The sequence below is a fragment of the Scleropages formosus genome, chromosome 10 (assembly GCF_900964775.1).
Source record: "Scleropages formosus chromosome 10, fSclFor1.1, whole genome shotgun sequence".
In the NCBI taxonomy this organism is placed as follows: domain Eukaryota; kingdom Metazoa; phylum Chordata; class Actinopteri; order Osteoglossiformes; family Osteoglossidae; genus Scleropages; species Scleropages formosus.
Genome location: NC_041815.1, coordinates 21,419,280 through 21,439,650, shown reverse-complemented (window position 1 = coordinate 21,439,650; position 20,371 = coordinate 21,419,280). Strand labels below are relative to the sequence as shown.

The 20,371-nt window shown below is 44.5% G+C and overlaps 2 protein-coding genes across 2 annotated transcripts; one reads left to right on the top strand and one right to left on the bottom strand.

Moving 5' to 3' along the window:
* Nucleotides 1-490: 490 nt before the first annotated feature.
* LOC108932283 (caspase-8-like) lies at nt 491-5,569 on the bottom strand. Its single transcript, XM_018748539.2, has 7 exons — nt 5,462-5,569; nt 3,445-3,693; nt 3,029-3,067; nt 2,046-2,092; nt 1,711-1,816; nt 1,125-1,614; nt 491-888 (listed from the first exon to the last, which is right to left on the bottom strand). Exons 1-7 carry the CDS (start codon nt 5,475-5,477, stop codon nt 732-734), a joined length of 1,104 nt encoding a protein of 367 aa, XP_018604055.1. The 5' UTR covers nt 5,478-5,569; the 3' UTR covers nt 491-731.
* Nucleotides 5,570-14,568: 8,999 nt separating this feature from the next.
* Nucleotides 14,569-15,705, top strand: LOC108932183 (prolactin-releasing peptide receptor). Its single transcript, XM_018748425.1, has one exon. The coding sequence runs from the start codon at nt 14,569-14,571 to the stop codon at nt 15,703-15,705; it is 1,137 nt and encodes a 378-aa protein (XP_018603941.1).
* Nucleotides 15,706-20,371: the final 4,666 nt, after the last annotated feature.

The following is a 20,371-nucleotide window of genomic DNA, read 5'->3' as shown; positions in this document are numbered from 1 at the left end:
GCTATGAACTATGCTAAAGATGCTGAAAAGCACGATCACAAACAGGTACAAAATATAATTAAATGCACTGCAGATTAGTGTGAGCAACAGTGCACAGAATGAACAGAACTTTAAAGATGCAGAAAACTTATGGCCAGATTAGTAAAAATTAGAAATACAATAAGCCTAGTATAATCTGTTATTGAGTTATTTTTGTATTTCTTGTTTTAATCTTAAAATTGGAACAAATTAAGTGCAGTAATAATTAAGGTTACATTTGAACTTTTTAAATTCCATTAAAATAAATAAAAATCATGGGGGGCGTGGTGGTGCTCTCCGGTGGGTCTGGGGTTCAAGTCCCACTTGGGGTGCCTTGCGACGGACTGGCGTCCCGTCCTGGGTGTGTCCCCTCCCCCTCCGGCCTTACGCCCTGAGTTGCCGGGTAGGCTCCGGTTCCCCGTGACCCCGTATGGGACAAGCGGTTCAGAAAATGTGCGTGTGTGTGTGTATTTTTTAATCATGTACTGTACACTGGCACCTTATTCTATCTTGTCTCCATTCAACTTAAGAGGTAAAAGTGATTTTAAGACTTATGAACAGATTGAGTAAGTAAGAGACTTCAAGTCTCAATTGTATGTGTACGCTGAGGAGCCAATGCATATGAAAAAATTATATTTGTGAAAAACAGCATAAAAGTACTGATGATCTCTTACAGTCCTCCACGTGACAGCTTACTTGCATACACCCACTATTTACTCAGGGACAGGAAACACCAGCGTACTTGTCAGTGTACTCCGTAACTCTGGAATCTGTTTGACAGGGACTGATTTACCATCCTCTTTGATCACCCCATCATTCCTGCTCACATCATGATTGACATCCGTCAGGATGGTAAGAACATCCACACCCCTGAATAAACAAAAACAAATCAAAGATGAGAATAATTGTTACTGTAACTTTAGAGACTCAATCCACAGACGAAATTCCAAAAAAAAAAAAAAAACATTTTAAGGACTGCATCAAAGCCAGCCTAACATGGATATACTGACATGAAGACAGAAAACAGATACAGGACTTCTTTCTATAGAACCCTAAGAGTAGAAGATTTACATAACATATATAAGACTAGAAGATTAGACACTCACTTTGGACAGTGAGCTTTCAGCCTTTGACAGAGAGACTGGATGTACCAAGTCCCACTCCTTTCATTCCTCATGGATTTACAACCTTGAACAGTGGACATTCCTATCAGAAAGTCAGCCTGAACAGGAATCTTAATCAGGCCATCGTCTTCCAGGCTTCTGTCCCCAAGTGAATCTTCCTGGAGAGTCACAAAGCCCTGTCGATCACTCCCCTGACAGGCCTGGATGAAGAACACTTTGGGCTTTGTGAGGAGTGCGGAGCACATGTTCCCTTCAAATGGTTTAAGTATTTCCTCTACCGTCACAAGTCCACCATCTGTACCGCAAACTACTTGCCGCTTCCCGTGACTGAGCAGGCAAGCAACAAAGCAGTCGTTGTCAGTGCGACACTTTTTGCTGTAGTCCTCCATGATGGAGCGCATTCTCTCTGCAGTCTGATCTTCATACAGCTCCACCAGGAAACCCAGCCACTCAAAGGTTTCCTTCAACAAGACTGTAAGGGGAAAAATATCAAATCAATCACCTATGCATATCTAACAACTCGTGAACTTCATTGTATGACCGTTTTGGTTTTTGTCTCAAGACTTACGAGCATCCTGATCTGTGCCTTTCCTCTTTTTTAAACGAATGAAGTTCTTGTTGTTGATGATTACACAATAGCCACGAGGCTTGCTGGTCATTTTGTACACATTGGTCTGTAAAAACAAGGGCAAAAAAGGGTTCATTCTGAGCAATGTCATTTCAAAAACACTTTCGCTGCACTGCATTGGTATGTCCTTCTTCATCAACAGTCATCACTTGTGAGGGGTGTTTAACAGATACTACCACTGGTGCCACATGAAATATCATGTATATTATTATATTAGTCTATTTGATTGTTTTTAGGTCGAGCGCTTGAAGATGCAAAAGATTTGAAGTTGATACCCGGGCACTTTGGACATTCTTTGGTGGTTCTCTCAGGTGTAAAGTGTCTAAGCAGAAAAAAACTTGGTTAGTTAGAACATGGGACAGCGTATGTGAGTGTCACACAACATTTATAGTGCATTTCACTTTTATACATGCAGTCACCTTCACGTCAGTATACAGATGCTCCTCTACTTACGATGGTTCGACTTACGATTTTTCAAAGTTACGATTGTACGATAGCGATACGCATTCGGAAGAATCCGTACTTTTATAAACAAAGGAAAACCTAATTCTAATGAAAAAACCTGAACGTAGTCACCTGATACTGTAGTTTCACAGTTTGTCGCATGTGGTGTTACTATGACCGTCATTATTGGTTATCGCGCAACAGCTGATGGATGCTTTGGCAGGCGCTATATTTTATGATTAAAAAATTGTTTTTTTCAGTGTGGAATAAAAGATATTCAACATTCAATTATAAATTATAAAATAAGCTTTATTTTAGATCATTTTACCCAGCTGTAGGTTATGGTAAGTGTTCTGAGCACATTTAAGGCAGGCTAGGCTATGGTGTTTGGTAGGTGCAGTACTATATTCTTTTTCGACTTATGATTTTTCCACTTACGATGAGTTTATCAGAACATAACCACATCGTTAGTCGAGGAGCATCTGTAGTAGCTCCTTAAATTCAAATTTTTTTCACATATACTTGTAGTCATATCCAAGTTTTTCTTTTTTTTTTTTTTAAACAATGTAAGCTAAAAATAATTAAAGAATATCATCCTTTTATTGATTCAGTCATTAAAAAAACAAAAAGAGTCATAAAACTGGGAATATCAGACCTCCGATTAGAGAATGAATTTCAATAAACGTGATATTCACAGTCCATTGGCTTTTTATGTTAGTGTCCTTACATAAGAGGAAAATACTTTGTTTTAGTGGAATATCACTTTACTTGTTTTTTCTTTGTGCGATTTTAATATAAGTGGCGACAATATTACCGGTAGCATTCATAGGTTGTTCCTCCATTTGAGTTTCCTCTGCAAGAGTAAAAATATATTATAAAAATATCTCAGAAACATTAAGATGTAACTGAAGCTTCCAAGACCTTGCAAGAGTAAGTAACTGGTCTATTCCTTAACAATAAAGAAATGCACTTTATGTACAGTATGTTGTGGTTTTGCTGGTATTGCATTGTAATGTACTGTAATTTTGGCTAGATTTAATAAATAAACCAAGAAAATAATATATTGATAGAAGATTGTTTAAAATCTACAGTCCATACAGACTGTGAAACCATACCTTGAAATTATTAAGTATTTTAATGTAATATTTCCAACTCATCTTATTTCTCAACACAATGATTGTGCATAATGTTTGAAGACAAGCTGGCGCAGTATCAGAGACCAAAGGTTACCTAATTGTGCCATAAGATGAGGGTGATTCTCCATCAAGAGTTTATAGAATTTTGCCTTTACAATTCGCCCTCCGGAACGCATGGCTTCAAAAAGTTTTCTCATTTTCTTCTCGCTGGTGGGCAGTGCACAGATCTCCGAGTAGGCTTCCTGGTGGATCATGTTTTTGCTCTTCAGGGCCTCCGCAATAGCCTCCACTGCAGTTACATTTTGAATGAGCTCAGGCATGAATGTATCAACAAACTGGACGCCTGCAATAAGAATGGGGGAAAGACATCTTTTAAAGTCACCTGTTAGAGATGTTTCATGCTGAACAAACTGGGCAGATTCACAGCAATGACATTATAGTCGAAATGTCAGGCCCACAACCTCGTCCCGAACACCTGTACCTGCCCAGAATCAGAGCAGCAGGGTATAAGAGAAGCTTCACCTGCACTCCCTGGTTGAGGAATCTCATTAAGAGCCCCGTCCTCCTGCGTCCTCAACCCACAGAACCTACCTGTCCTTCTACGTCCTCTCCCGCCTCATCATCCCTATTCCTGTCTTCTACGGCTTCTTCTACGGGATTCTCCTCCAGAAGCACGTTTGTACATCGACCCTCGCCCGTCCACAACCACGACTCTTGCCTGATCCTAGTGTTTTGGAATAATAAAAGATCCTGCGATTTGGGTCCAGACACCTTGGTGTCCCACCTGCTCTCCATGACAGGAAAAGTAGTTTGCAAAAATTATTCAGACTCTTAGGGGGCGTGGTGACGCAGTGGGTTGGACCACAGTCCTGCTCTCCGGTGGGTCTGGGGTTCAAGTCCCGCTTGGGGTGCCTTGCGACAGACTGGCGTCCCGTCCTGGGTGTGTCCCCTCCCCCTCCGGCCTTACGCCCTGTGTTGCCGGGTAGGCTCCGGTTCCCCCGCGACCCCGTATGGGACAAGCGGGTCTGAAAATGTGTGTGTGTGTGTGTGTGTGTGTGTATTCAGACTCTTGCAAAATGTTTACATAATTACACTTTAACGTTTGCAGTCATGGCACCTTAGGTTTTAATATGTGACAAAAGAGAAAGAAAAACTGCAAAGTCCTTAAATAAAAAAGGAAACCTTAATTAAAGTGCATAAAAGTAAACGAGGACCCCCTGGACCCGGTTTACTAGTACAAGTAGTAAACTTAATAAGCTCCTTTTGGTTTAACCAGAAGGGGGGCGTGGGGGGTTGATCGGGCCCTGTTCTCTAGTGGGTCTGGGGTTCGAGTCCTGCTTTGAGGTGCCTTGCGACGGACTGGCGTCCCGTCCTGGGTGTGTCCCTTCCCCCTCCAGCCATACGCCCTGTGTTGCCGGGTTAGGCTCCGGCTCACGGCGACCCCCCTCGGGACAAGCGGTTTCCGACAGCGTGCGTGTGGTTTAACCAGTGGTTCTGCGCGTCTCCATCCCTCCGCTAAAAAGAAGAGTAGAACTTTTTTTTGTGGGTGGATGGAGGGAAGTGCCGCGGAGTACAAAGGACAAAAATGTGTCATGTAACACAACGAAGTCCAATCCGAGTCGCTGCGCAGTACTAGTGAGTAAAACGAGGAAATGCGCGCACTTTCCGTACAGGTAGAACCGCACCTGAGCCGCAAGGCCACCGACCGAGAGATATAGAGAAGAGAGTAAAAAGAAGTCGCATTTATTATTGAAAGAAAGAAAGAAAGAAAGAAAGAAAGAAAGAAAGAAACGGTGTGAAAGTGAAAGTAACAGTCTGAAGTCCATCGGTTAAAACTCAGACGTCGTTTTACGTTTTACTGAAGAAATCACAACTGGACAAAGATGCGTGCGTTTTAACAAACGATATAATTATTTTAAACAGAAAAGGTAAGAAAAAAAGCGAGAACGTGGCTGCGAAATAGTCCCCCATCCGTAACAAGTTCAAAAGAGAAAGTGTAACAAGTTTCTGGAAGTGGCAGAGAGAGAGACGGTTCGAAGTGGAGAAAAGGACGAAAAGCGGAATGGAAATGAAAGGGAACGAAAGCGAGGGATACACTTGAATACTGTTACCGTCACTAGATGCCATGTTTCAGCACTGCAAAGTAAAATTCAATGATCCTCGACGGACAACGGTGTGAAATACTACAGTAGTGTCACTCGCTTCGGTGCTTCGTCCACTATGAGTTTCTCAAGTACAGCATCCAATCAGACACGGGGTCGAGTCCGAATAAAAACCATTTAAGGAAATCCGTGGTGTCGTGTCCTTACTAGAGCAACATTAGGTACTGCACTTACACCGAATTACTTAATAAATATTCAATTTGTACTTAAAAAATCTTGCTATTGCCGTCTTTCAATGTCTTTCATGGTCTTTTGGCTTTCTGATAAGATTTTAGTTCTTAAATATGTTTTCTCAAAAAAAATTTACTACATTATTACACTGTTAAAAAATTTTGAAAAAAATGGTTCGTCTTCAGCAGGGGTGCGGTGGCGCAGTGGCGCAGTGGGTTGGACCGGGTCCTGCTCTCTAGTGGGTCTGGGGTTCGAGTCCCACTTGGGGTGCCTTGTGACGGACTGGCATCCCATCCTGGGTGTGTCCCCTCCCCCAGCCTTGCATCCTGTGTTGCAGGGTTAGGCTCCGGTTCACCGCAACCCCATTTGGGACAAGCGGTTTCAGACTGTGTGTGTGTGTGTGTGTGTGTGGTTCGTCTTCTAATTGTCACAAGCAGCTGGTCCATTAAGAAGAGTGTTAGCATTATCTTTATGATCATAAAAAGCAAAACACTTTCCCAGAAATTGATTTGCTTAATTTCCTTAAATATCTGAGTTTTCGTAAATCATTTCCAATCATTTGCTTTCCAAATTGTTCACTGTCACATCGGGACATCTGTTCACAATCACGGAATCTAATATCACAATTTGGGTAAAAACACCTTTGCTTCTGTCTTGTATTAAGTTCTAGCACAAAAAAAAGAAAATTCTTCATTGCCATCTATTCCCAATAACTGCATTTCTAATGTTCACCACGGTGGTCGAGGAAGAGTACATCCTGGATGGAGCACCAGCCCATTTCTGGGGAATCACACACACTCATACACTCACTGAGGGCAATTTAGAGTCACCATTTCACCAAAAAGACGCCTTTGGATGGTGGCTGGAAAACCAGACACGTGGAGGAAACCCATGCGACATGCAAACACTCTCAGACTGTACCAGGTTCACATGCTCCTTACAGATCAATCAGTGGCTCAGTCAAGGTCATCAGTGTATTGCAGCTAAAAAGCCCAAATTTTACTGTCACAGTCTAGTTACTGAATTCCCCTCCAAAAAGCACCACGGTGGGACAGCAAGTAGTGCTGTTGTCTCAGCGCCTAGGTGGTGTGAGAGGGTGTGACCTCGATGCCTGCTCAGTCTGTGTGGAGTTTAAACGTTCTCCCCGTGTCTGTGTGGGTTTCCTCCGGGTGCTCTGGTTTCCTCCCACAGTCCAAAGACATGCTGTTCAGGTTCATCCATAATGTGTGAGTGACAGAGAGAGCGTGCTCCACTGATGTATGGATGAGTGACCCAGTGTAAGTAGTGTATCTAGCAGTGTAAGTCACCGCGATGAATAAGGTGTGTGGGCTGATACTACATAGAGTTTGTTGGAAGCCGCTTTGGAAAAAAAGTGTCTGCTAAATAAATAAATGTAAAATGAAGCTTCCCAAAACAGTGAATGCCAGTTATCTTAAGGTGTGAAAAAAATTGATTTGGGGTGCAATCACTCCCTCTTTATCATCCCCACCTCTCTCTGTTCTAAGTGCCCTCCGGAGATGTGTGAGCTCACCGTGGGTCAAAGCGACCGCGGTGATAATGACTAACGTAGGTGACAGCCTGCCACGGGTGTGCCCCCAGGGCGCATGTCGCACACAGCTGACAAGTGGAGGGCTAGAACAGGCGCCGGTGGCTGACCTTTTGTGTCCTCTGACTTGCACCCCTCTTTTCCTTCATTTTTAGGTTGTTTTTACCAGGGCATCATTAACTAAATGAAAGTTCAAATACTGGGGACGGTGGCACAAGAAACGCAGGCTGTTGACGAGAAGAATGTAAATGAGCGAGGTTCAAGACCCTCACTTGTGTACAAGCCTCTAAAAGAGCCCCTGTGGAGCAGCTTCCTCTATTTAATGCATGAAAGTGAAGTGCGGGTAGTTTTATGCAGCCGGTGTGTTTTACTGATGTAAAGCACCCTATCATTCTTTATGCTTGAATTAAACCTCAGGTTCTCAGGCTGTTAATCGAAATGGGAATGCGGTAAATTGAAAGCACTCTGCAGCAGTGTTTCATTACTTAAGCACAGGACACACAAGCAAAGTGGGTTGTGCAAAGTCTCTTTGGAGGGAACATTTGCAACGATCCAAGGTCCAGGCGGAGTTGTGTTGACGGGATGTGTGCGGGAGCAGGTAGAATTAGGAATGGTAACGTCTACTTGCATCGTAGGCACACCTCGAAGGCCTGAGGGGCAGCAGCATGGTCATCCTCACGGTCTCCACCTCACGCTTCGCAGGGATGTTGGTTCTGCAAGCATTAATAAATGTCTGACAGGCCTTCACCATCCGACATAGTTTTTATGCTTAAACTGAAAAGAAAAAATTTCATTTCGAATGGAATTAGTAGCACTCTAAGTCAGCGAATGTTTCCTGCTGTCACCAGTTTAATTCATTTACATAATCAAATAAAGCATAATGCTAAAACAAGACCTAATATATAATATACAGGCATATAATACAGCAGTGGTAATAGCAATATAGCACTGTAATATTTCATTAAAGCTTGCCACGACCCCGCTCGGGACAAGTGGTTGTTGACACTGGTTGGTTGGTTGGTAATATAATAAAATAAGATAATATAGTTTCTCAGCATCATCTAGGGATCCTGTGCTGCTCTCGTTTGTGCTTAAAGTTTGAGGATGCTTAATGAATGTAATGGTCACTACAGCCATACATCTTTCCCCATCTACTCTTTCCTCATCCAACCTTTCTCCTGGAACCCAATACAAGAGTTGCGGCAGCACATTGCTTGCTTTCCCTCTAAATAGCGACAGGTGGCGCTATTACATAACATAACACCCTACACCAGTACACAAACACACTTGCCATACAGAAAAAAGGTAAAACAGCAGCACTGGCTGAGAACAAGGTTGCATCATAAAACAAAATTGAACTTCAAGAATATTTTTTCAAACTTATTCTTTTTTTTAACAAAAAAAAAAAAAACTTGCTTTATTAAAGGAAGTCATTCTTTTGGATTTTATAAGGCATACCACTTATTTCCATTTTGATGTCTCTGATCAATGGCCCTTGCTGGATAGTACTGTATTATATCGTAGTACACCACCTGATTGTCACTGTGACCCTTTTTAATGCTGTTTTTTTGATAAAATGTTATGCACTACTGTAACATTTACATTTATTCATTTAGCTTATGCTTTTCTCCAAAGTGCCTTCCAACCTGTTTATACAGCTGGGTAATTTTGCTGTAGTAATTGAGGGTAAGCACCTTGCTCAAGGGTACTGCAAACCAGAAACTTTCAGATCCAAAGGTACCAGCTCGACCTACTCCTCTGTCAGCTGCCCCCTATAAACTCCATACCTTTAGGCAAAGCACTAGAGTAAAAATCTGTGCAGGTCATCGGGAGTGTGCCGTGCTTGTCTTGTACGAGGTGTGACGTGAATTATTTAAGAGATTCTCTTCAGCGCAGGGTAAATCGATGTGAGTGGTGTAATGAGTAAAATGCCCAGGTTACCAGGTATCATAACACACACACACACACACACACACACTTTCTGAACCGCTTGTCCCATTCGGGGTCGCGGGGAGCCAGAGCCTACCCAGCAACACAGGGCGTAAGGCCGGAGGGGGAGGGGACACACCCAGGACGGCACCCCAAGCGGGACTCGAACCCCAGACCAACCGGAGAGCAGGACCCGGTCCAACCCACTGCACCACCGCGCCCCCCCCCCCCCAGGTATCATAACGTAAAATAAATTCAGACAAAAAAGGTAAAATCATGAACATACTGAAAAACACTTGAATACAGTCACACGTCCACGAATGAGCAACTGAAGTGTTTGTGAGCAGTAGCCGATCAGTGAGAGAAGAAGTGGGAGGGTATATGTGTGAGGGGGGACGCTAAGTCTAGGGACCAAGCAGCTGCCAGCTCTCACTCCATCACCGGTCCTGAGGCTGAGACTCGCACAGCAGCGGGGTGCCGTCTACAGCGACACACACACACACACACACACAGAGAGAGCCCTGTGCTGCAGAAAGGCAGAGCAGACTGATGATGCCTCACAGACCCACTGCTGGACCTGCAGGGAGAGAGCAACGATAAGGGGAAAGGACGCACTGAGATCACAGCTCCTAGACGTCAGCAGCAGCAGAGCGTCCGTCCACACCTGTAAATTGGAGACATCAATCTTCTGCGCAGGTATTGTCTCTAACTCCCTACTACACACTCAGCCACTGCTTGAATTCTGTGTCTCATTACTGGAGTGCTGATAGTTCGGAAAAAAAAAAAAAACCTGCATAACTGATCTGCCACAAACACACACGCAATTATAATCGTAACCATAAACATGTTGGATGTGCTTCAGAATGAACGGAACTGCATTGAGTAAAGGTGAGCAGAACCGTTTGTGTGAGATTTAAACATACATGGCTTTTCCTCTCTAATGAGTTAAATGAAAATCGGTCAAGTTTCCCAATGTTTCATTTGAGGAGTTTTAGGTCCGTGAGGGTGAAGGTGGCGCGCTGGTGTGAAAGCAGCTCTAATCCCTCCGGGGAAAATGCAAGCGTGTAAACGCAGGAGGGCAGTTTGCGCTGCGCACGACGGCACCGTTCCCAGTGCCACAGGTTAATCAATGCTGTTATGCTGCACGCCACGCGCTGCAACAGGCTGGAAGTAATTAACAGACTGTGCGTGCAAAGCATAACCATTTCTGGACTGATGTTCCCGCTCAGGAAATAAACGCAAAAAAATTAATCAAATAGCAAAAATTAATTTAACAAGAAAAAAGGCAAATCGTTTCATGAACGCAATACTAATGTCCAGCCTCGGTGGTCAAGGTGCTGCTGAGTGCTCCTTTCTCATGCTCTGATTTGGATCTAATTTGCTGTTTCTGAAAGCTCATTTGTTGCTTCACCTGCCACATGAACTTGTCCATATCAAGTAATTATTGTGTACAGTAAATTATGTCTTTCTTTCAATGCGTCTCACGTTTGCAGGAGTATCGCAGTGAGCAGCAAATTCAGGGGAACAAATGTGAGCCGAGCATGAAACAATTTCTCTTTGCATGCTCTTATTTTAAATTATACAAATCCGAGACCCCCTTTCATCATCCCCATTGACAAAATGTTTCCTGCACTGTTTTGCTTTATCGATTCAGAACCGGCCCTCAGACAGCATTGTACTGTGAGCATGGCATTGCCTCATTAGTGTGCCTGTTCATCTGATAGCATTACAAATATAATTCGACAATGCAACGTCCAGCCTACCGCAATAAGCAGAGAGAATGGGGAGAACCTCAAATGCTTTTATTAAAAAAAGGATTTTCTACCCTGTATATAATTTAGGCTTAACCAAGCTGTCAAATGTTGTAGGAAGACAATGATTTTCCTGCTGTTCTTTATCACAGAATATCTCTTTTACAAGATTTTAGTGTGGAAGATGTACCATCCATGGAGATGACCTGGGATGAGTTCTGAATACAGGGCATGGGTGGGCATGGGTGATAAACTGTAAGGAAAACAGGAAGGAATGGCATTGCAGAAAAATGACTCCAGTTATGTCCATTTTAGTTAATTTCAGGGATGGCCACTGATTCCACAAGTTCAGGCCACCAGAATAGGTCCCGTAGCTCTTTTTATTACATTTGACCCCTTTTTATCTCAATTTAGTTGTAGGTAGTGCTCACTTCATGTCTCCACCTCAAAGCAAGACACCCACATCAACTGAAAAAGGTGCAGCACTGGCGCAAAAATCCTATGGTGGGTGAGATCAGATGTGAAGCTACCCGCTTCTTCTCACTCTACGGGCTGCAGGCTTTATCAGAAAATTGTAACGCCCCTGAAGGAGAGCACTATTCCATCTATTCCGCCCATGGGGGCTTGGCAGATCCGCTGGGTGCAGATCAATCCTGCTGTATGCAGTGCAAGTTGTGCAATAACAGAGTCAGTCAACTTATAAACAGTGATGTGCAATCATCTGTTCACAACCCTAATTGATTTAAAAAATCAGATCATTCCATGCATTGGCGTGAATGAACCTTCCTAAGGCTCCCTGAAGGGACAGTTGGTAGTGCTTCTGCCTTTGGATCTGAAGGTTTGATCCCCACCTCTGGTTGTAGTACCCTTGAACAAGGTACTTGCTTTAATTTACATCACTAAAATGAACCAGCTGTATAAATGAGTAAATAGTGGTAACCTTTGCTTTGTAGAAAAGCATCAGCTAAATGAATAAATGCAAAGAGTACAGTGTAGACTATACTCACAGACTTCACACCTACCTTGGTTTAACAGCCTTACATTTGTCCTGTGTTTATGTTACAGGAATGGGAGACTTCATATACTGTACAATATTACTGTAACTGTGCACTTCTCACTATATGCAGCCCTCATACATCTGGGTTCCATACAACAAGAAAAACACCTACAATAGCTTATGAAAATACATAAGAAATTATACACTTCATACAAGAGGTTTATCATTCTGTATAGTGGCATTTTCGCTCATTACGTGGTCATTTTATACCCACAGCAGGTATTGTATCCTTTAATCAATGGCTTGCATGAGATGCTTGAGTCAGACGTGTTGAAACAGAACTACACATGTTGCCTAAAACCCGAAGGCTTTTGTCCTTCAGTGGTTAACTATTTTTGTGCTAAATTTGGCGTGCTAACTTTTAAATTACCCTGAAAACAATGACCACTACAGTACAAGTAGTGTTTGAGTGGAGGTTATTGAACTCCTTTCTCTTAGTATAGGGGCTGGATGGAGACAGAGCATCTTCCAGCAGTTTATTAATATAGTCGCGCTTCTTCCAGAGCAAAACCAACTGCACTATATACTTCCCATCACACTGACAGTCTAAGGCAGTGATTACTACTGATTAAGGTAAAGCTAAATGACAACTGAAATAGCAAATGCATTACTATTACTACATAAATTTGTTAATTTCTAAAGTGACTTGCAATAATAAGCTGCTTACAATGATTTAGCACTTTATACAGCAGGTAATTTTTACTGGAGCAATTCAGGGTAAGCACATGTATCACGGATACAACAACATGAGAAGATCCTTTCAGTGCAACGTTCCAAATAGTATGATACCTGTTACCTTTATATTCTTACACACACACACTGGCTCAAGCTGTTTGTTCCAAGCGGGGTCACGGCGAGCCAGAGCCTAACCCAGCAACACAAGGCGCAAGGCTAGAGAGGGAGGGGACACACCAAGGATGGGACACCAGTCCGTCACAAGGGACCCCAAGTGGGACTCGAACCCCAGACCCCCCAGAGAGCAAGACCCGGCCAAGCCCGCTGCGCCATCGCACCCCCGCCTTAATACTCATTTTAATATACATAATAATTAACTCAATTAGTTAAAGTATGTAAAAAATGCCTTTGCGGCAGCATAAATGAAGCCTTAATCTCACAATGAAATAAAGACTAGTCAATTACATTTGTTAGCTCTGCTTCAGCACAGTGTCTGCTAGCTTTGCAGAGTGAAAGAGAGGCAGTGACCTTGTGAATTTTATTTTTTTTTATATCATACAGAAACATCAGCAAAAGCATTACAATTTTTCCATCCACGGTGTACGCTACCTTATACCCCATGCTTCCATGCAGTCATTTTGGAACTAATAGAATCATCTTTGTTAATGAACTCATCGGCCTAAGGAAGAACCAACGCAGTGTCGCTCATGAGCAAGGTGCTGAGGTCTGATCCTGTAAACACCATATGGAGTGAAATCCTCCTGCTCTCTTTACCACCATTCAACACTGCTGTCCATAAGAGATAAGGGGTTTTGAGCTCATGTCTCTGAGGGAGCCAGGAGCAATGAAAGCATCATAAACCTCCCTTTGCTCAAACACCACGGTCCGTTGCAAATACCAGCAGTTTCTGCAGTGTATCTTAACCCTTCATACGTGTAAAAAAGCGTTCGGCCAAACAGAAATTGCATTGCTAATCTAGCAATACCTGCAGGTTTTTGCCAGTGATAATAATTACTTGTCTTTTACATAACTGATCGTGGCTTATTGTGACAAGATGGCAAATTGTCAGAACTGATTTGTAAGGATCCCCAGACTCATTTTTTGACCTGACAAGGTAACTAAATAATCCACCCATGTCCCAGACAGAAAGGTACATTACTCTAAGTGAGCTAGACACACGAGGGGTTTGTGCTGTTGCCAAGTAGCACAATCAATCAAAGTCTTCGTTAAAGGCCTTCAATTGTCCCACAGTGTGATCTGGGCAATTTACACCCGTAGACTCCTCATCTGTTCATATGCACCGGCAATCTCTTCCATTAGCCCAGGCCAGGACAGGAATCCATTCAGCACCCGGTGGGAATTACAATGTCTGTTGTACTTTGAAGAAAATTCTGTTTAGAATGAAACATAGTCACACTTATTGCCCTAATATTAAGCTCTGCAAAACAGTATCAGGTCTGCCACATAATGATCATTGTATTTTTGTATCACATGAAAATTAGTAATTAAGACTGGAAGAGAAGGGTTTTTTTTTTAATATTTTCCACTTCCAGCATATTTTTAATAGTAGTAAACAACACAAATTCGCACACAACTAAGTCTGATTGCATTAATACATCAATCAAACCAATCAGTCCCCGGTAGTGACCGCAGTGGGTTTCATGTTGATTACTCTTCTGCCATGTTTAACCCCGAGAGGGTAGCTGCTCCATGCTATGGCCCTGCTTTGCATTTAAGGCATCGGTAACGGTCATCCAGGCAAAATGATCCTGGAATGGCCCCATCAAGCAATTGCAAATGCTTAGCTCTCCTTAAATCCGTCCTTGCTGGTACTTTAGTGGTGCAGATGCGAAATGAGCACATGCTCAGCAGTAAAGTAAATGGGATCCTGTCTGTGTTCAACCTGCAGGGCAGTGAACGAGCAGAAATGGACCCGCTTCTGGAGCACGTCCTGAGCGGGGTCAACAGTACCTCAGGAACCACCTCCTTAAACCAGAGTGACCCGCTGGACATGTTCTCAGGCCTCCAGCTGCTGCTGCGCTTCAAGCCTCTCTTTGTGCCTCTCTACTGCCTCCTGGTGGCTGTGGCCTGCATAGGCAATGCCTTCCTGCTGGCCTGCATTCTAATCGACAAGAAACTGCACAATGCCACCAACTTCTTCATCGGCAACCTGGCCGCCGGTGACCTCCTGATGTGCCTGAGCTGCGTGCCTCTGACTGCCTCCTACGCCTTCGACGCCCGAGGCTGGACCTTTGGCCGACCACTCTGCCACCTGGTTCCCCTACTGCAGGCGGCCACCGTCTTCGCATCGGTGCTCTCCCTGACCGCCATCGCTGTGGACCGCTACGTAGTGGTGGCGCATCCGGTGCGGCGCCGGATCTCGTTGCGGGCATGCGGAGCGGTGGCGCTCGCTGTCTGGGCCCTGTCCCTGCTGCTTGCTGCACCCCCATCGCTGCACACCCGCTACTTGGACTTGCGGCCTAGCGGCATGGAGCTGGTTGTGTGCGAGGAGTTCTGGCCAGACGCCCGGCGCTTCCGCCTCCTGTACTCCTGCCTCATGCTGCTGGCCTCCTACATGATCCCGCTGCTGTCAGTCTGCGTCTCGTATTGCGCCATCACCGCCCGCCTGCGACAGCGCTGCCTCCCCGGCGCCCCCACGCACAGCCAGAACCGCTGGAACCGCAAGCGGCGGAAAACCTTCTCCCTGCTCGTGGCCTCCGTGCTCGCCTTCGCCCTCTGTTGGCTGCCGCTACAGGTGCTCAACCTATTGCTCGACCTGGATAGCGACTTCCACATTGTGGGCAAGCGCTATGTGAACGTGCTGCAGGTGTCCTGCCACCTGGTGGCCATGAGCTCGGCGTGCTACAACCCGTTCATCTACGCCTCCCTGCACAGTAAGGTCCGACTCCACCTGCGGGCGCTTTTGTGCCCCCGGCGCCAGCCAGGAGGATTCCTCTCGCTGCGGGCCTCCCGCCACACCGCCACGTGCCTCAGTCTGGTGTCCGAGCCTCTGGCTAAGGAGGGCCGTGACGGCCCACTGCCTTGCGCGGACAACCCCCTCTGAACACCAAGATACTCCAAACCCAAGGACACGTGCAGTGCTCAATTTGATTTAACCAATTACGCTTTGTGGTTTCCATCAAAGCCTGTCCACACTTCCTTCCTTGTTGCCCCTCACCAGCCCCCATCCGAGGCACATAGAACCTTGCCAGAATGTTGCTGTGATGTCGCAGAAATGGAGACAGAGTACGATGGGAAGGACAGGACATGACACGACACGACATGACACTTTAACCGGACTCTACCTTAGGCATCTCTGTGGCTCTTTTGTGATGACGGGTGTGATGACAGACGCACAACAGGCTGCTATTGACGAACTCACATATTGGGATTTTCCATATTTCCTCTGCAGCCCCCAGAAGAAGCTTAGCTTGAGAAACCGAGGATGTGTCAACTGGTGGATAAAAGCCAGATGGCTCTCGCTCTATTGCTCTTTCCCCTCTCTCTGACTTCTTTCCCCTCGGCGCCGAGTCACAGCTGAAGAGCATGGAGGGACCCCCTAGGCAGGTGCTGCTCCTTCAAACGGCGGTGACAATTACTGCTTAGCACGACGACTCTGATTGTTAGCTCCTGATGGGCGAGCAGACACTTCGCTGCTGATGGAATAGCCTCTCAGCATGAGCCTCGGCAAGTGGGGCGCACTCGAGGAGGGGAAAAAGAAAGATCTTCGAAAAGACACACGACGGACAAGGCCACGATCCGCATCAGTCGCAGCCTCTGCGTCCAGCATGACCTCCGCGATGGAGGCCACGCAGTCCGGAGAGCGATGGAATTGTTGTGCAGTTACACGGCTATTATTATTTCACTCCCAAGAGATGACGAAACGGACAGAACTTGCGTTCCTTGTGCTGACAAAGGAAAGACAATGTGAGCTTCTAACCGCCCCTAAATAAACATTTAATCAGCTCGTTTACGTACATTACCGTTTAGATCCTGCGCAAAATCACTGTATTTTCCACGTTGCGCGATTAACCTTCCGGTCGCACTCGTCTGACCTCGTCTTCAATCTACACTTCGTAACAAGGCCTGAAGAGTGAAACAAAATAAAAGCACGATTCTTTTATAAACGGGAGGCTTAATTGTTCCCGAGGTTTATGAACTGCAGTGTTGCCACGAGCTAATATTAGCGACTGTCGTCACTGCAGTTTGAGACTGACTGTTCCCTGTCGCCATTAGCGCAGGTGGGTGCTGAGGGCGATGCGACAGAGATGCTGCTGAATCAAACTGTCCGGCACCACAAAACCTAGCTGGCCGCCGTCTTCTCCTCGAGTGAAAAAATTAGCGCCGACTCCCTGCTTCGAAAAAAAGATCCCGCTGATCAATATGCAGTCACCTATTCATTCACATAAAGAGTATTTGCATATATTTCTCGGAGGTTTTTTGTTGCTTGTTATTCATATTTTTGGCGGGCTGAAAGTGTGCATTCTAAATTCAAAGGAAGACGTATTTTCCTCATTCATGGAGCTGTGGTGATAATTGCGTCTTGTGGATACCAAGTACCATCCTCCAAACCTCCACCAGTTTAATGATTCCATTACTAGGAGTGAAGCATTCGCTGTCTTTGGGCACAGCCTTGAAAGCTTAAATTTTATTAAACATTTTTACATACGTGGACGACCCGAGGAGCATGAATACATGGGCTACTTAACTGCATTTACATTTTAGAGTCACAACATCACAGTGCTGCCCAACGATTAATTTTTTTTTTTTTACTTTGTAGCAAGGCATTGTACTAATACATCCTTGTCATGTATATTTAGCAAAAAAATTGTACTATAAAAGAATAAGCTTTAAATTAGAAGTATTCACCATTTGTTTCAAAGACCACAATTCCTTAAATTTTTCTCTAAAACACATCTTTGCAGAGGGATATAACCAACAATTACCAGCAAAGAGGTGAACTGGGTACTCGGGGGCCATTTTATTTCTTAATGTAATAATGTATTGTAATTTAGTCTGCCATTGACTTTGTTCACCTGAATAATGTTCAGATAGGCATCCTTTCAGCTCTTAGAAAATGAAAAGCTAACTTATCAGTGATCGATGGCAGATGGCGTTGGCTCAGACCTGAGTGGGAGGAGGGGTCTGAGTGATAACTACAATGCAACCCAGAATAGGGCCCTTCCAGACAAGAGATTAGCTTTGATTTAGAATATTAAAGTCATTTTGGAGAACAGAATACACTCAAATGATGAGGCAATGCGCAATATCACCTTTGTGGATTAAATATCACTGTTGTTTGCCGATATTATTGCTTCTCATTATCAAAATATGACACTTTTGCTCAGTACTGAAGCTCATGTAATCTTTTTTGTTATCGGTGCCAGCCTCCACCCAGATCAGGATCTATATGTTAAAAAGGACTCATACCACGGAGGAGTGTATTAAACAGATTGTCAGCACTATTGTGCCGCACAACAGGTCCTGCAGGGGTGAACTAAAAAATTGATGTGATTTTCCGTGTGTGGATCTCTGTATGTGAAATGTTTTCTGAAATGTTTTTTCCAAGGAGCTCTGAGTGGCACACCTTCTTATGTGCACGTTTGAAAATTGCACTCCTCCTGTACTGTAAATAGGATAAACACCATTTGGAGGCCATTCGAAACACTGCAGATTTTACTATCAAAGCTCCAGCGAAGATGTGTTACAAAATAGTGAGGCCGTCTCCCACTGTACCGCGCCGGAGATGAAAGAGAAGGAGTATCCTTTCAACACTTCTCAAGTGGACAGAGAAATACCACGTCCATTAGGACGAGGTCGTGCGCGATCCTCGCACTCCGTATGCCTATGCACGGTTAGGCACACTCACGCCACACGCAAACACACGCATGCACGCGCACCAGCCCGAGCCTTGCCCTTTCCCCCTGTTCCGTAGTGCCGGCGTCTCGGTCGTCCGCAGTCGTTGATGGACTTAACTGCTGTGTTACCTTCAATGTCATGTTGTGCGTGTAAGTTTAGACTCCTCTCAGTTCACACGGGTTGTTTATATTGTGTTGAGCCCCTACTCATGTATTAGTATGGACCTGTTTCCTATTAAATAGTACAATAAAATGATTATATGTTGTGACTACATGTCTGAATGGTCATGCTGTCCTTAAACTGTTGACGCGAAAGAAAGGTGTAAACAACCATTAAAAAAAACGATCTTTTCAACAGAAAATCACAGGTATTAAAGGATATGAGACTGATTAACATTTGCACACTGCAGCGCCCACTGGATTCATAACAAACAAATACATTCGTAAGTGCAGCTCAGTTTAATTGTCTCTTTCCTTCCAACCTCTGTTTACCTGCAGATGGGCGCCACAGGGGCCGAATCAAAAGGAAGCGCTCTCAAAGAGAGCCCAAACAATCAACAGGTCGATCCTCACAAACGTCAGGAAAGCCAGAACTCCATGCGAGAGCGCATTTATTGTAGCATTCATCGGGCCGTATCGACGCTAATCGAATCACCGGGCGGTCTGCGGACCGGCCCGTTCTTCAGGATGCCGAACAAAGGGAGACACATTGCACCTAATGGAGAGAGTAGCTGGAGTACAAATGGCACTTAAGAACAGCAATCCCCCTCAGCGGTGCCCGGTCACTGCTGGCCACTGCTGAGTGGACCACGGCGCCTACGGCAGCCCCTCGAACGAGGCTCGTGGCTCATACAAAGACATGGCAGCTCCCATTTATGCGTTTTTGCCCCAGTTTAAAGAAAGCGGAGGCTCGCTTGCAAGTGGCACTGGGACAGCCATGCATCCATTGCCAGTAACTGCTTCTCTAATGCAGGGTCACAGTGTTCCAGAGCCTATCCTGGAAGCACAGGGCACAGTGTAGAGTACACCCTGGAAGGGGAGTCCCATCCATCACAGCGCAGTCACACGCAATCATTCATTCACACCGTACTCCACACATGGTAAGAGTGTCATTCATGTACTGTGAATAATTATTAATTCATCCAAAACACGTCTTTGAACTGTGCAGGGAAACCTCCGCAGAACTGCTAACTCCACACGGAGTGAGCTGGATTTGAACCCATGTCTAAACTCACATCTCAGGAGCTAAGTCACTAGTGCTAGCCTATGCCAGCTGGTGATGGAATATAACAGTGAAAGAATGTAATAAAAATAAAGAAATCTGAAATATTTCTTAAATCAGATACTCTTTTCAATCCAGTCTGTATAGTATTCTGGCAAATAAATATATGTATATATAAAAATATATACAAAGTTACATATATATGTATGTTTGTGTAGAAATTAAATTCAATTAAATATACATAAAACTGCAAAAAATATATATTACACACAAACACACACATAAAGTACACACACACACACACACACACAAAAAAGCTCAAATGCTGCCAGTACTGGACTTAAGGCAATTGATTTCAAATGTGTGCTCCATAAAAAAAGGGACATGTTTTATGTGCCCGATCCCCCCCCCCCCCCAACAACCCAAACTCCGTCACAAGTTCTTCTACTTTTTCAGGACATGATAGATTTACTGTGGCTGCCTACTTCCCCTAGAAACAAACCGTTTTCAAGCCTAGTCCTTGGGTTTCGTGCAAGGACTGTTGACTCTGTGTGTGTGTGTGTGAAAGAGAGAGAGTTTCAGAGGAAACAGGATGGAGGTCCATGTTGGGTCAATTGAGGAGGAAGTGGGGTCTGCAAATCTTAGTCATT